This window comes from Amblyomma maculatum, chromosome 2, assembly GCF_055883805.1.
Source record: "Amblyomma maculatum isolate TAMU_Amacu chromosome 2, ASM5588380v1, whole genome shotgun sequence".
Lineage (NCBI taxonomy): Eukaryota > Metazoa > Arthropoda > Arachnida > Ixodida > Ixodidae > Amblyomma > Amblyomma maculatum.
Genome location: NC_139345.1, coordinates 29749320 through 29761693, shown reverse-complemented (window position 1 = coordinate 29761693; position 12374 = coordinate 29749320). Strand labels below are relative to the sequence as shown.

The 12374-nt window shown below is 41.9% G+C and overlaps 2 protein-coding genes across 8 annotated transcripts in view; one reads left to right on the top strand and one right to left on the bottom strand.

Moving 5' to 3' along the window:
- The window catches only part of LOC146198257 (uncharacterized), a 32969-nt gene extending 24249 nt beyond the window's left edge, over window positions 1-8720 (top strand). For all 5 annotated transcript variants that reach the window (XM_084593659.1, XM_084593662.1, XM_084593663.1 and 2 more), the window contains 3 exons: window positions 740-876; window positions 4393-4590; window positions 4938-8720. In XM_084593659.1, coding sequence (XP_084449785.1) covers window positions 740-876; window positions 4393-4590; window positions 4938-5225 — 623 coding nt within the window. In that variant the 3' untranslated portion in view covers window positions 5226-8720. The remainder of the gene's footprint in view (window positions 1-739; window positions 877-4392; window positions 4591-4937) is intronic.
- Window positions 8721-9393: 673 nt separating this feature from the next.
- The window catches only part of Shark (SH2 ankyrin repeat kinase), a 47381-nt gene continuing 44400 nt past the window's right edge, over window positions 9394-12374 (bottom strand). For all 3 annotated transcript variants that reach the window (XM_084593666.1, XM_084593664.1, XM_084593667.1), the window contains one exon: window positions 9394-9645. In XM_084593666.1, the coding sequence (XP_084449792.1) occupies window positions 9454-9645 (192 nt within the window). In that variant the 3' untranslated portion in view covers window positions 9394-9453. The remainder of the gene's footprint in view (window positions 9646-12374) is intronic.

The following is a 12374-nucleotide window of genomic DNA, read 5'->3' as shown; positions in this document are numbered from 1 at the left end:
CTCCTGTAGCTAGTGATATGAAAATAGAAACAGAGATAGTCTGCTGCCACACTGAAAATAAATTTTGACATGCAGCATCACTGCGCAACAGAGAAAATATATATATTTTTTTTGACACTGTGTTTGTTTGACCTAGTTTACGAGGTGCTAATGTTATGTCCACCCCTCATGGCTGTCGCGTCTTGCACCTTGTGGCATAAGTTTATGGCATGGTACTGTAACGCGTGCTATGTTCATTGACAATCCAGGAGAAGTGCAGACACCTTCTCTGTCTCCAGAAGGCTTTGGCACATGCGAACCTCTTAGGTGCCTGCACTTGAGCTCCAAGCCACCTGTGAAAGGCACATAAATCGAGTTTTATAATTTATGCACAGCCATAAATTGCAAAATCATTAACTGAAACAGCACAATGGGAAGCGAGCTACTGCACATCATATGCGTTGCCATAGATCCTTTTTTTTTGCCATTAGTTCCATTAGTTAAACTTTTCCAAAAGCTTTGCCCTAGCCAGAGCATAGCTTCAGCTGCTGTGAATCAGTTTAAGGCACATAACAGTGCATGCCTGACACTCATGCTACATGAACTTCTGCAGACTAACTTGCATAGCCGTTGTGGTTTTTTTTGTGTTTATGTGAGTGAGAGAGAGTGTGTGCATTTGCATGCATATGTGCACTTATTCTTATGTACTTTGTTTCACAGCAGATTTTTTTTTATTATGATGTTGTTACTGCCCAAACAGGTGCAGTGACTGCTCACAGCTGCAGTGAAGGACTGGTGCTGCTCAATGCTGAGCAGTGGAGAAATGAATGTGAACGTATTGCTACTCAATTTCCTCAGTCCTCCCTGTGTGACCTGTTGATGCCATATTTCTGCCTTGTAAGCGACACTTCATTTCTACTTTTGTGTTCGTTGCGAGCTGTGTGTAACTCTACATGATAGGTGCTTGTTTTGCAAAGTAACTTGACGATTTGGTAGGTAGGACTTAGTTGACAACACTCTTGTGCTGATGTGTGCCAAATGTTCTGCAACATTAGTCTTAACACTACACTTCCACATAATTTCCTTCTACTATCATCTGTTCCCTTCATACAGAGCATATTAAGTAGAACATTAAGAGCCACTGATACCCTTAGTTCTCTTTCTGAAAGCCAGGGTAAAAACCAACTTCTTAGCTTCTTATTCTGCGGACAATATGCGAAGAAATCTCAATCGTATAGGTGCATTTGCTGTCCCACACACACTGTCAGCAAGTCGCAGCTGTAATTCTGCTTCATCTGGTTAGTTGTCTTGGCAATGTTAATCTGCTTTTTGTGTGTGCACTTGGACTCTTGATAGGAATATAAGACAGTATCATTGCTGCTGGCTGTTCATGTGCTCCCATAATTAAACAAGGTGGAAAATTGCAAACTCAATTGACTGAAGAAATGTCCTGAAACAATGCCTAGAACAGGCTCAGCATCGCTGTCAATATGATGGCTGAGTCATTTTTCATTGGTAGATGGCGTTTTGTTGGAGGTGTTAGACCCGACTACTACAACACGCTTTTCACTATTTTTGTGTTTTGCTTTTCCTAGCTGTCTGTGTAAGCAGTAAAAATCTAGTGAGCATTGCAAAAGTGGGTGTATTAGAAGGAATCGCATGATTAAAGGTCAATGCTCTGCATTTGTCAAGGCACAAGACATGACACTTATGTTGGGCCAAATGTTGCCAAATACACTGTTTAACCCGGACGATGCTGAATTTTCACCTTACTCTGGCTCTTTCAAGGGCAGGCAACACTCAAAACGTCTATATCAATGTGGTGGGTTGCTTCTCACCAAAGTAGCTGCATCATACACCTGTATATACTGATTAACAAACCTTTGGCATGTATGTGAGATTGCCGGAATATATACTAATGTTAAGGATGCTTATTTTTCATGACATAGTGCTTAATGATTGGATTCACATGGTGAGCCACTTTTGATACTGTGATTGTCGTTGAAGGGGGAAGATGCGGCAATTAAAACTATTTTTATTATTTGTGCATGAAATGTCACCAAATATGACACAGTTATGTAACATTTTATGCTGATTTGGGAACTGCATTTCATTTTAAGCCAAGTCATACATTTGTTGAGCAAATGCATTGAACACCCCCATAAAGTCACCCTTGGGGTGCTAAATGTTAGTGCTAGAGCACTAATCCAGAGGTTACTACCCTGACAAAAATCTTGTCTTGCTTGTGGAGCAGCTGTGATTGGTCAACAGCTGCGTAGCAACATGTTATGCATAGCAGCTACATAGCAGCTGCATAGCAACGTGTTGGCAGTACCGCAGCCTATCATTAAAAGAAGAGGTTTAATTGGTGAAAAATGTGTATCTCATTTCAGCAAACTACACAAAGCTAGGTGACAGAAGAGAAACACCTCTGAAGCACCGCTTTCACACAGTGTTATAATGTTTTGCCAACATTCTCTGCACTTTCTTAAAGAGGAAGCAAACAAGTCTTTGATGTCTGCACATTGTCAGAGGTCTGTTGCGTGCAATAAGGTATTAGTTTCTTTTTAGCACACTGCATAACTTTGAAAGGTTAAAATTTATCATACATATTTACAACAGCAATTTTAAAAAAATTGATTTTAAAACCTGTTAAAGGCATAGAGAAATTAGGGCTTTATTGCACTCTTTAATCTTTTAGTAGTCACATACAATAAGCAGAATCATTCTACTTTCGTTAGTCATGAAATGCTACTGGGATGAATTAGGGCGACTGCATTAAGAATGAAAGCTGGGGAAATCAACCTTAAGACTATCTCTTTTTTATTTTTCTCTTGTTTATCACATCGCCTGCTTTTGCTTTGCTCATGGTCAGAGAAACGTGGCATTGAGACCATGTGGTCTTGTGATCTCTGCTCTTCGTGGTGCTACAAAGATAGTAGTGCTCCATAGTCGGCAATATGCAAAATTTGTGGTTTGTTGGTATTACCATCAGAAGTGTGATTCACTCCGAATTTTCGAGGACCATGCATAAGAAAAAAGAATTATTTCAAGATTTGTACTGCATATTTTGCTATAACCTTTCGTTGCAACATAGGTGAAGAACTGAGGGCTGAAAAAAACAACAATGAATTGTGAAATCTAAAATTTGGAACAAATATATGCCTTTTTATTTGCTGTATCTCCACTTATATGGCCCCCGACTAGGCTTGGAAGCTTTAGTCATGTGTCCCCTGAAAGGTTGCAGAAATTCAAATCAATAATGTTTTTGCACTCTTTGTACAAAGCCAATCTTGCCCCTTTCTGCTGGCATCCAAGGTCTGCTTGTGGCCACACAGCCATCAAACTTTTTATTGGTCATTTGTTTTGATCCACAGTTGAATGGCGGACATCTCGTCTTTTATTTACCCTCAACCCTTACCTTCGCATAATTTTTGTGCGAGAAGAGCGTGGGAAGTGCATAGTCGCGGAAACTTGCGTGCATGCATACATTTAAAAGGTTGAAGTAATAAGGCTATGTTAGGGTACCAAAAGTCCCCTACAACTTCTTCAAATTTCACGCCTCTCTGATGGTTGTATTTAGCTCACAGTGGAGCTGCTGAAGCATTTTGGAAATCATATTTGATCTCTACTTTTCTTGGGTTTGGTCTAGGCAGTAAAATAGGAAAGACACGAAAAGAGACAGAAGTAGACGATGATGTACAGACGCTGCTTCCAGTCTTCTTATGTTTCGTTATGCTTCTCGTTAAGATAATCAATGGGGTGAGGCCAGTTGAAAAGGGATCGGGAGTATGTACTCGGCTCCATGGTTCACGAAAAACGCAGTGCAGTGTGCGTGTGCTTGTCTTGCAGCACACTGCTGCTACAAATTCACTAGAACACTACATACTTGTATTTCCCTTCACTGCCTTTTGTGTGCACCTTGCTCTGCCTTGTTAAGAGGAGTAGTCATAAGTGTGATCATGCTCACTAGATGCATATGTACAATAGGAAGTAGTAAGTTTATGGGAGGCGTTTTCTGAGGAACAGTTTATTATGGTGCTGTTTCATGATCGAGGTGCCTGGTACTAATACCAGCAGATGGAAGCATGCAGGTCTCATCTTTCATGCAGGCATTTTAGGCAGTTTGCTGGCACGAATGCACAAGAATAAATTTTTCAATCCCTTGCTGCCAGCTATACCCCATGGCCTTGCAACAAGTGGTCATTATTGTGTACAACTTTCATCAAGAGTTCCTTGTATGAATTCGCTCATTGAATGTAGATCAATATCCTTCATACCGTTGAGCTTTTGTTTCACGAAACTTATTTTATTCTTTTTGGCTATGACTGAAACAGAAACAGCTTTCTGTTACGCTTTTGCGATGTTCGATTTGTTTGAATTAATGCAAATACCTGCTATTCTTAATTTCAGTGGCTTGCAGGGGCCACATCTGAGGAGTGGCCAATAATAGCAGTGCGGCTCAAGACAGCATTAAGTATTGATATGGGCCCAGATGTGTCTGCTGTTGTGTTTTTGCAACAACTTTTAATGTGCATCATTGGGTGCAAAACTTACCTCGCTGTTGGAAACTGGAGCTACCTTTTCACCTGTTTTGCCAACACTGTTTTGGTGAGTTTGTTTTTCTATATAAATATATATACATGTATAGAGGGTGTTTCAGCAAACTTTCAAAAATGGCTGAAAATAGAGTTCAAAATTAGAAAAAAGTTATTTCCAGAAACGAACTCTGAAGCCAGACCAAAAATTTAGCTTGTCAATAACTTTTGATGCGAATAGAAAGAAGCTAGAAATGAAGAAACAAGGCTAGGGGAGGAAGGGTTACTTTTCTTACTTTGGCTGTACAGTATCTTGTGTATCAAACAGGGAAGGAATAAATGTAACTTGCTTACATGGTGCAGCAACTATGCAATGTGAAAATGTTCTGAAAAACATCAAAATTCATTGCTTGCTTTTAGGATTGCCTGAAGGCCACCAAGGACTTTTCAGAGGAGGACCTTCAGGACCTTCTAGTGATGCTGATGTTTGGCCTGACCTCACTGCCTAGCCAATGTTTGAGGCAACAGCTGTTGCTCCTTGTTGATGTAACCCAGCGAATGACAATATCTGCTCTGAGAGAGGAGCTTGTCACCGTGCTTCAAGAAGCCCTTCTGGTGCAGTGCAGTGGAGATGGTGCCGTGTCAAACCTTGTACAGACAGCACTGCTCAAGCTGGGTGCACACCATGCCAATCAGGCTAAGGTGTAACAGTGTGCCTGTATTGAGAATGCCTTGTATTATTAGCAGCTGTGTACTAGGATACATGATCAGTAACAATTAAAACTATATTTCATTACTCATCTATAAAATGTAGTCAAATTTGGTTCATGTATACAATTTTTTACGCTGATTTCAGAGATGCAGGCTTTCTGGGATACGAGGTCTTGAATGTGCAACGTCATTACTGTGGTGGACAGATTTGTATGTTTAAATTAGTGATAACTAGTATAGACAAGACATTCTAAGACAAATGACTTCAGCATCACATTGCTGTTATTGAGGACTTCTGTATCTACAAAGGGCTGAGAGCGACACCCTCAAGAATGCCATATGTGGCCACGTGGGCTTGGCAGCCTGTGCACTTCAATGCTGTCTCTTGTCTCACGGTAGAAGGCGAACGGGCTGGGATTTTTAGTGCGATATATATTGACCTTAAAATGGTAGCTGTAACTTATTTTTCACTTCTTAATCATGTTAGATGATTACAAGGGTTACTATGAGCATGCAGAAGTTCTCATTTTGGTGAACTACATGTGCAATACTGACAACAGTATTCTCGGAGAACTTTGTACGTTTCATCTCGCAAGCCACACAGCATATTTAGTTTCTGCCAGTGGATCTCATATTTTAGCTTCTCAACAAATAGGAGCCAAGCAGTCTAGAGTTTGGAGAACATGGAGGGAACTCAACAGCACTTTTTTACCCTGTTCAGCATTCTGGCCAAGTGTTATAAAGACAACTTTGATTTCCTGTTGCTATACTGTGGTGGCATACACCATTGCATAATGTAGAATTGATCATTCGTGCAAAGTACATGAACAGCTGGTAAAATTGATGGGTGAAGTATACTGACCGATGGCATTGAACCCCCTCGGTTGCAGTCTCATGCTTGACTTCCAGTACTTGTAAAATCAGATTGTACTAGACTAATGTAATTATTTCCACTCACAGAGTGTTATATTTATGTAGTGCTACCTTGGAAATGAAACTGCAAAATTTGCAATGAGCATTAAAGAGTGTTTTATGCTTGACCTGCTTGAGCCCATCTCGTAAAAATACTGCTTAGTGGGCATGTACAATTATAAGGAGTGGGGCTTGCTACTGTGCAGTACCTCCTTGGTCTCCTCTTCCGCTTCTAAGTTTTCATTACAGTTGAGCTCACTTGTAATGGATGCATGTAAACAGTTGAGCTTACTTGTAATGGATGCATGTAAAATGAATAATCGCTAAGTTTTCATTACAGTTGAGACCACTTGTAATAGATGCAAGTAAAATGCACAATTGCCAATTGTGAATGAAGGCAATTAGACCGTCGCAGTGCACACTGAAAGTGTGGCACTCATTTCTGAAACAAACAGTCACCAGACGTAGTTACAGCAAACACACAGATATCACATATGTACATGTGCAATGTTAACTAAGCTCAGAAATGCCACTGCTCCTGCATGTAGCTTTGATGCATTCTTCCCCCTAAAGCAATGGTTGGTCACTGCTCAACAAACTCGTACCCTAGGAGAAACCAGGTGTCGCAGACCCACAATTAACCAAAGCATTGCGTGAAAATTTAATGGCTAGCCAAATTGCATGCCACAGATAACAAAAAATTTCGCACACTTAACACTCGGGTGTAACGACTCAGAGATAGAACATCTCCAAATGACAGATTGGAGCAACACACGTCTTGAGACACCGGTAGAGCTGTTGATTGCGATGCATGCACCATTCACATTGTCTTCTCACTGGGAAAAATAGGGAAGAAATATGGAGATGCCAGCTGTTATCAAATTTTTCCCAGATAGGTGATAACTCTCATATACGTATTCTGCAAAAACTTTTGTATGATGTTCAACTGTGAAGCTTGCCAGGCTAACAATTCTGTTATCACTGCCAGTGGTTTGCACTGCCATGCAAAACGACAAAAATGCCAGTGTGTTCTGCAGTTCAGTGGAATAGTCTTGAAGGCCATTTGATGGCTTCAGCGGTGGTGTCTAGTGGCTTCTTCAAAGGCTGTTATACCACACTTTACTGTCAACCATCATTTGATACTTTAATAAAAGCTGAGCCATTATTAATTTTCATATATCCTCGAGTCTCTTGCAACATTAGCGAGGGGTTTATTAAAAAGTGGTTAACATAATATGCAGCATGTAGGTACAGTCTTTGTCAAAAATATACGGCCCAAGGGTTTTGCTTCTAAGTCCCATAACGGGGCTTGGTACACATCTGCACCGTCCGAAATCTCGTATACAACAAATCTGGTCCCCATTCTTCTCTATGCTTACCTCTACATTCTATCATTGCTTTCAGGGGCTTAGAGTGCTTAGAAGCGAACTCCTTGGGCCATATATTTTTGACAAAGACTGTACATGTATCTTACACTAATCCAATAGTTTAGTTATGGATAACTCTTAAAATGCTAGAAGTATGCAAAAATTCTAGGGGGCACTATGGATCACTAAAGTGTGATGAGGCAAAAGCATCTGTTGCGTGGTGGTCCGAAGCCCTCCCCTACGGCGCCTCTTTCTCTTTTTCTTCACTTCCTCCTTTCCTTTATGGCTCGGTTAAGGTGTCCGCAGAGAACTGTGACAGATACTGCGCCTTTTTTTTCCTGTAAACCAATTTGAAATGCCGCTGATGCCTGCTGTACTGAGTCTGCTTCTATATGCTGTGTGGTGCGGCGTTTGAGGAAGCGCCAAATGAAAGGTGATGCACAGGACGCCTGTATGAAACGCTCGGCGGGGTCAGCTTCGTATAAGCGTGAATCGCCTGGTGACGTCATCACTAGTCTTGACGTCATGACCGGAAAGCGTTACGGACGGACGGACACGATCGTGGCTGCAGGCATGAGGCTTAAGCTCTGCTTTAAGGATATGATGCAATAGAGCGATAGAGTAGGTTACCAGCCCACAATAAAGCCCCGCTTTAACTAAGCCGTATGAACACGCCTGCATGGCCTAGGCAAAGCTGCTGGCAGGCCGATTCTGATATCGCCCTCCCATATGCAAAGAGAGGCCCAAGTTGACAGCTTCGGCCAAACGTAACATTGGGTAAGCCTATGTCCAGTCAGTGCGCTGGCCATGTCAGCTGCCAGCTACTGCCTGCCAGCGCCATGCTCGTGCATGATTTTTCGCTCATAATGCCAATGCCAATGCGCTCATAATGCCAACTGCGAGGTAGAGCACAAAACCTAGTGTTGCTTGTTCCAAGGCTGTAGTGGCAATTGGTGATGACTCGTGTCTAGAATTCGAAGCCTCAGCAATATGAATAAAGCCAGTTGATAGCTGTGCTCTTTCTATCTTCTTCATCTCTTTTTTTTTCTGTTTGTCTTTTATGTGTACGCAACTAGTTATCAAGACCGTATGCATATGTATGTCGTTTAAATTTTTGTTCATTTCATTTTATACCTTTCCCTATGCAAACCAGCAAAAATGCAGTGCTCTTTACATGGCCAGAAGAAATACTGAAAAAAAAAAAAAAAAAGAACACAGCCGCAGCCTGCTTTAATTATAGTGACATACCCTCTTATATTGTTCTACTCAACACTTGCTCAATTTGAGGTGCTTTGCAACCTTTTGTTTCTTGACATTAGTCTGGTTTAAGCAATGGTTACAAATGTCTGCTTTGTTTCCCATATTTTCTCCCTAGCCCGCATAGCCTAGCCATTCTTCAACCAAGTGAAAGAGATCAACTGTGATGCTTTCCGCATGCACGCAGGCGGCTAATTGCATCGTGCCAGGTTGAAAATACTATGTCCAGAGAGCAAACTTTCATTAAATTTCGTCACTGACTAATCTCTTAATGAAAACGTTAACATTGCGCCTAGTGAAAGGTGCCACACAGTTTTCTGTCTTGTAGTAAACATAGTACATACCAAGCTTTAAGCCAACTTTTCACATTTTTTAAGTGTTGCATTTTGTAGACTACATGCAATCAAAGTTTTCCCATTTTTGTGCAACTGCTGCAAGAGAGAAACAAATTGGTTTGTGCGTACCACGTGTGTCACAATGGAAATGCTTGCAAATAGTGCCACCTGTGGTCTCAGCATATGCACAGATCATAGAAAAGTAAATAAAAAGTGCTGCTCTTTTCATGATGCACTTCCATGTCCAAAACTGGCTGCATGCTGCCATAAGGAGTGAAACAGACTGTATCCATATACCGAGTACAGAAACAAAGAATTGTTTCTGCCATTCTTCTTGCCGTGTGGACCATCCCTTTATTGCGCCAGCTCAGTGCATCCAGCACAGAGGTGTCTGACACTATGTGCAGCAAACAGAGTGGCCAGATCGCTGAAGTGGGGCCTCTGGTCGGGGGCCATGCGCCAACAATGTTGCATGGCTGCATACGCCCAGTCAGGGCAGCCATCAGGCATGGCCAGCCGTTCCCCACTCTCCACCAATGCCAGCACCTGCACAGGGGCCACACACAGACAAGCAGTTGGCGGTTGCATACCACAAGCACCATCTGCCACAGCTAAATGGTTGCTTGACATGAGGCACTTTTTTAAGCACACTTGCACTTCACATGAAAAGCGATTTGGTTTGGTTTGTGGGGTTTGACGTCCCAAAGTAACTCAGGCTATGAGAGACTGACATCGCACAGCACACGGGCGCCTTGCTTTTCGCCTCCATCGAAAAGCGGTTACTGAAAGCAAACCAAGAAATTGGCATGATGCACAAGCATGCATGTTCCGGCATTACAATTCCATGGTAATTATTAACTGATAGCAGCGACAGCAAAACCTTAAGAAAATTAAGCCTTGTCCTGTCCTCTTCTTCCCTGTGTCTCATACTTTGGCAGATTAATCTGGTGCTTCAAGCAAAACACCTGAACTAAGCCAATTCAACTATGTCGTAACAATCAAGCAAGGTCACATGACTGCAAAGGAAACTGGATACAATTTTTATCTAAGAAAAGAAAAAGAAACGAGGACAGAACAGAAATACATGGCTTTGAAGAGATGAGAAAGCTGCCTCAGTCTACACCATTACGCATAGGGCCCCTAAATCTCTGCAGCCGAAAACTTTTTTGCATTGAAAACAGAGTCTGCAATATTCTGTGAGAATCTTTCTTTCTGCATGCTAATGCCCACAGCATTACCGTCCACTGTGCAACTATCATGGTGGCAGCACTAATGTCGCATTGCGGGGCAGAGGAGAGCTTCTGCATACCAGTGGTGCTCGTTTGTTTTCTGAATTCAGAAGATGCTGAAAGTCACCTATTGTGCCTATGAAACGTACCATTAGTTCTCCCAGCATGGTCTTAATGTTACAGTGCTGCTCATTGGTACGCAACAGACCCGTGCCAGTTTCGCTGCCATGCTGCTCTATGAACACTGCATTCGGCCCATCATTAAGCCTTTGTAACCAGCACAGACTTACTCTCTGCTAGAAGTGCCTTAGTTCTTCTATTTGTGTCATGAGTATCAGTCAGGGGCCAGCGCAAGGACATTTGGCCATTTGCTGCAAACGCATCCAGCCAAGCTGCAACCAAAGTAAGGTCATCCACTTCTAGCTATAACATGATCACTGCTTTCAAAGCAACATTGCGTCACACGCAGATGCATATTGATGCAAAACGATGCAAGCACAGAGCAAACCAGATGTGCTGCTTCATATGGCCTGCCAATTAACTTTATTGAGCGGTCGGGTCGGATGCAATAACGATTTGAAAGCAGGGACCTTGTTATAGCTAGGAGTGGACGGGACTTACATGGCCTTAAAGAGATGAGAAAGCTGCCTCAGTCTACACCATTATGCATAGGGCCCCTAAATCTCTGCAGCCGAAAACTTTTTTGCATTGAAAACAGAGTCTGCAATATTCTGTGAGAATCTTTCTGCATGCTAATGTCCACAGCATTACCGTCCACTGTGCAACCTCGTTAATTCGAAGTTATCAGGTCAGCAAGAAATCTTCGAATTAAGCGGGTTTTCGAATTAACCAAACACACCAAGAGATTCGACTCAGGCAAAAAAATTTGTTGCAGGAACGCGCTAGTAAAACCTCGTTACAAAAGACACTCAAGGGACCCGAAAAAGATGTCTCTTGTAAGCAAGGTCTCTTGTAACCAAAAATTCTAAAAGCACTGTGTTGATCAGTTTATTGCACATCAGCATATAAATGCATTCACACGCATTAACAGCGAATTGTTCAGGAAAGCTTAAAGAAATTATTCATACTAGTATGTATTTTTGTGAGTGCAGAGTGCATTCCTTCTCAAATTCTGGTAGTAAAGCACTTCACTATGCAAGCCTTCCTGTTGCTCTAATACCTTTGAAGCACTCTTAAATGCTCGTCACCCTCAGATGTTGGCACTTTTCCTCTGAAATCTATGGCACATGTGCCATTTACTTGAGCGAGAACTGCAGAGTCTGTAAGCTCTTCGGAAGCACACAAGATCCGCATCTGCAGATACGAATTCCTCAATAGATTCTGGTACCTCAGCAGTCTCTTGGATGTTCGCCCAAGCTTCATCTTCAAGGAACATTTCCACAGTATCCATATATGGGCCCTCTTACATCATGTCATCACATTTAAAGCCTGCTTGTATGAAACAGTTTTTCACAGCTTCACTTCGCATCAATTACTATTGTAAAGTCTTGCTGCCCGTTGAGCAACAGGCATTCTACCAACCTTGTTTTGTACAGCAACTTGACAGAGTGCATAATGCTTTTGTCTATTGGTTGAAAGTACAGTGCGAAGTTTGGAGGGAAAAAATAACTTCGGTGGCTTTGAGCACGAGAACTTTGGTGCTGCAAAAAGCATTGTCCACAAAGAGAAAGGCATCGGGATTCTGAGCTTTCATCTCGTGATCAAATTTTAACAGCGAGGAGTTAAATATGCTGGATGTCATTCATTCATTTTGATTTGCTTCAGAGGTAACAGTAATGCGATGCCAGTGGCTGAAGCAATCAAGTCGTTTTGACTTCCCAATAATGGGGAAGCACTCATTCTCAGTTCCTGACACATACAACAAAAAGGATGCTGATATGGAACAGAATTTAAATAAGGAAATCTGAAGTGCATCATTTATGAGTTGGTACGCTTCAGCTGCATTGCATGAGCACACCTGGGTTCTGTCTCTTCTAAATAGTGAAGAATGTATTCCAGGGACCTGAAAAAGTTGTCCTTAGTAAC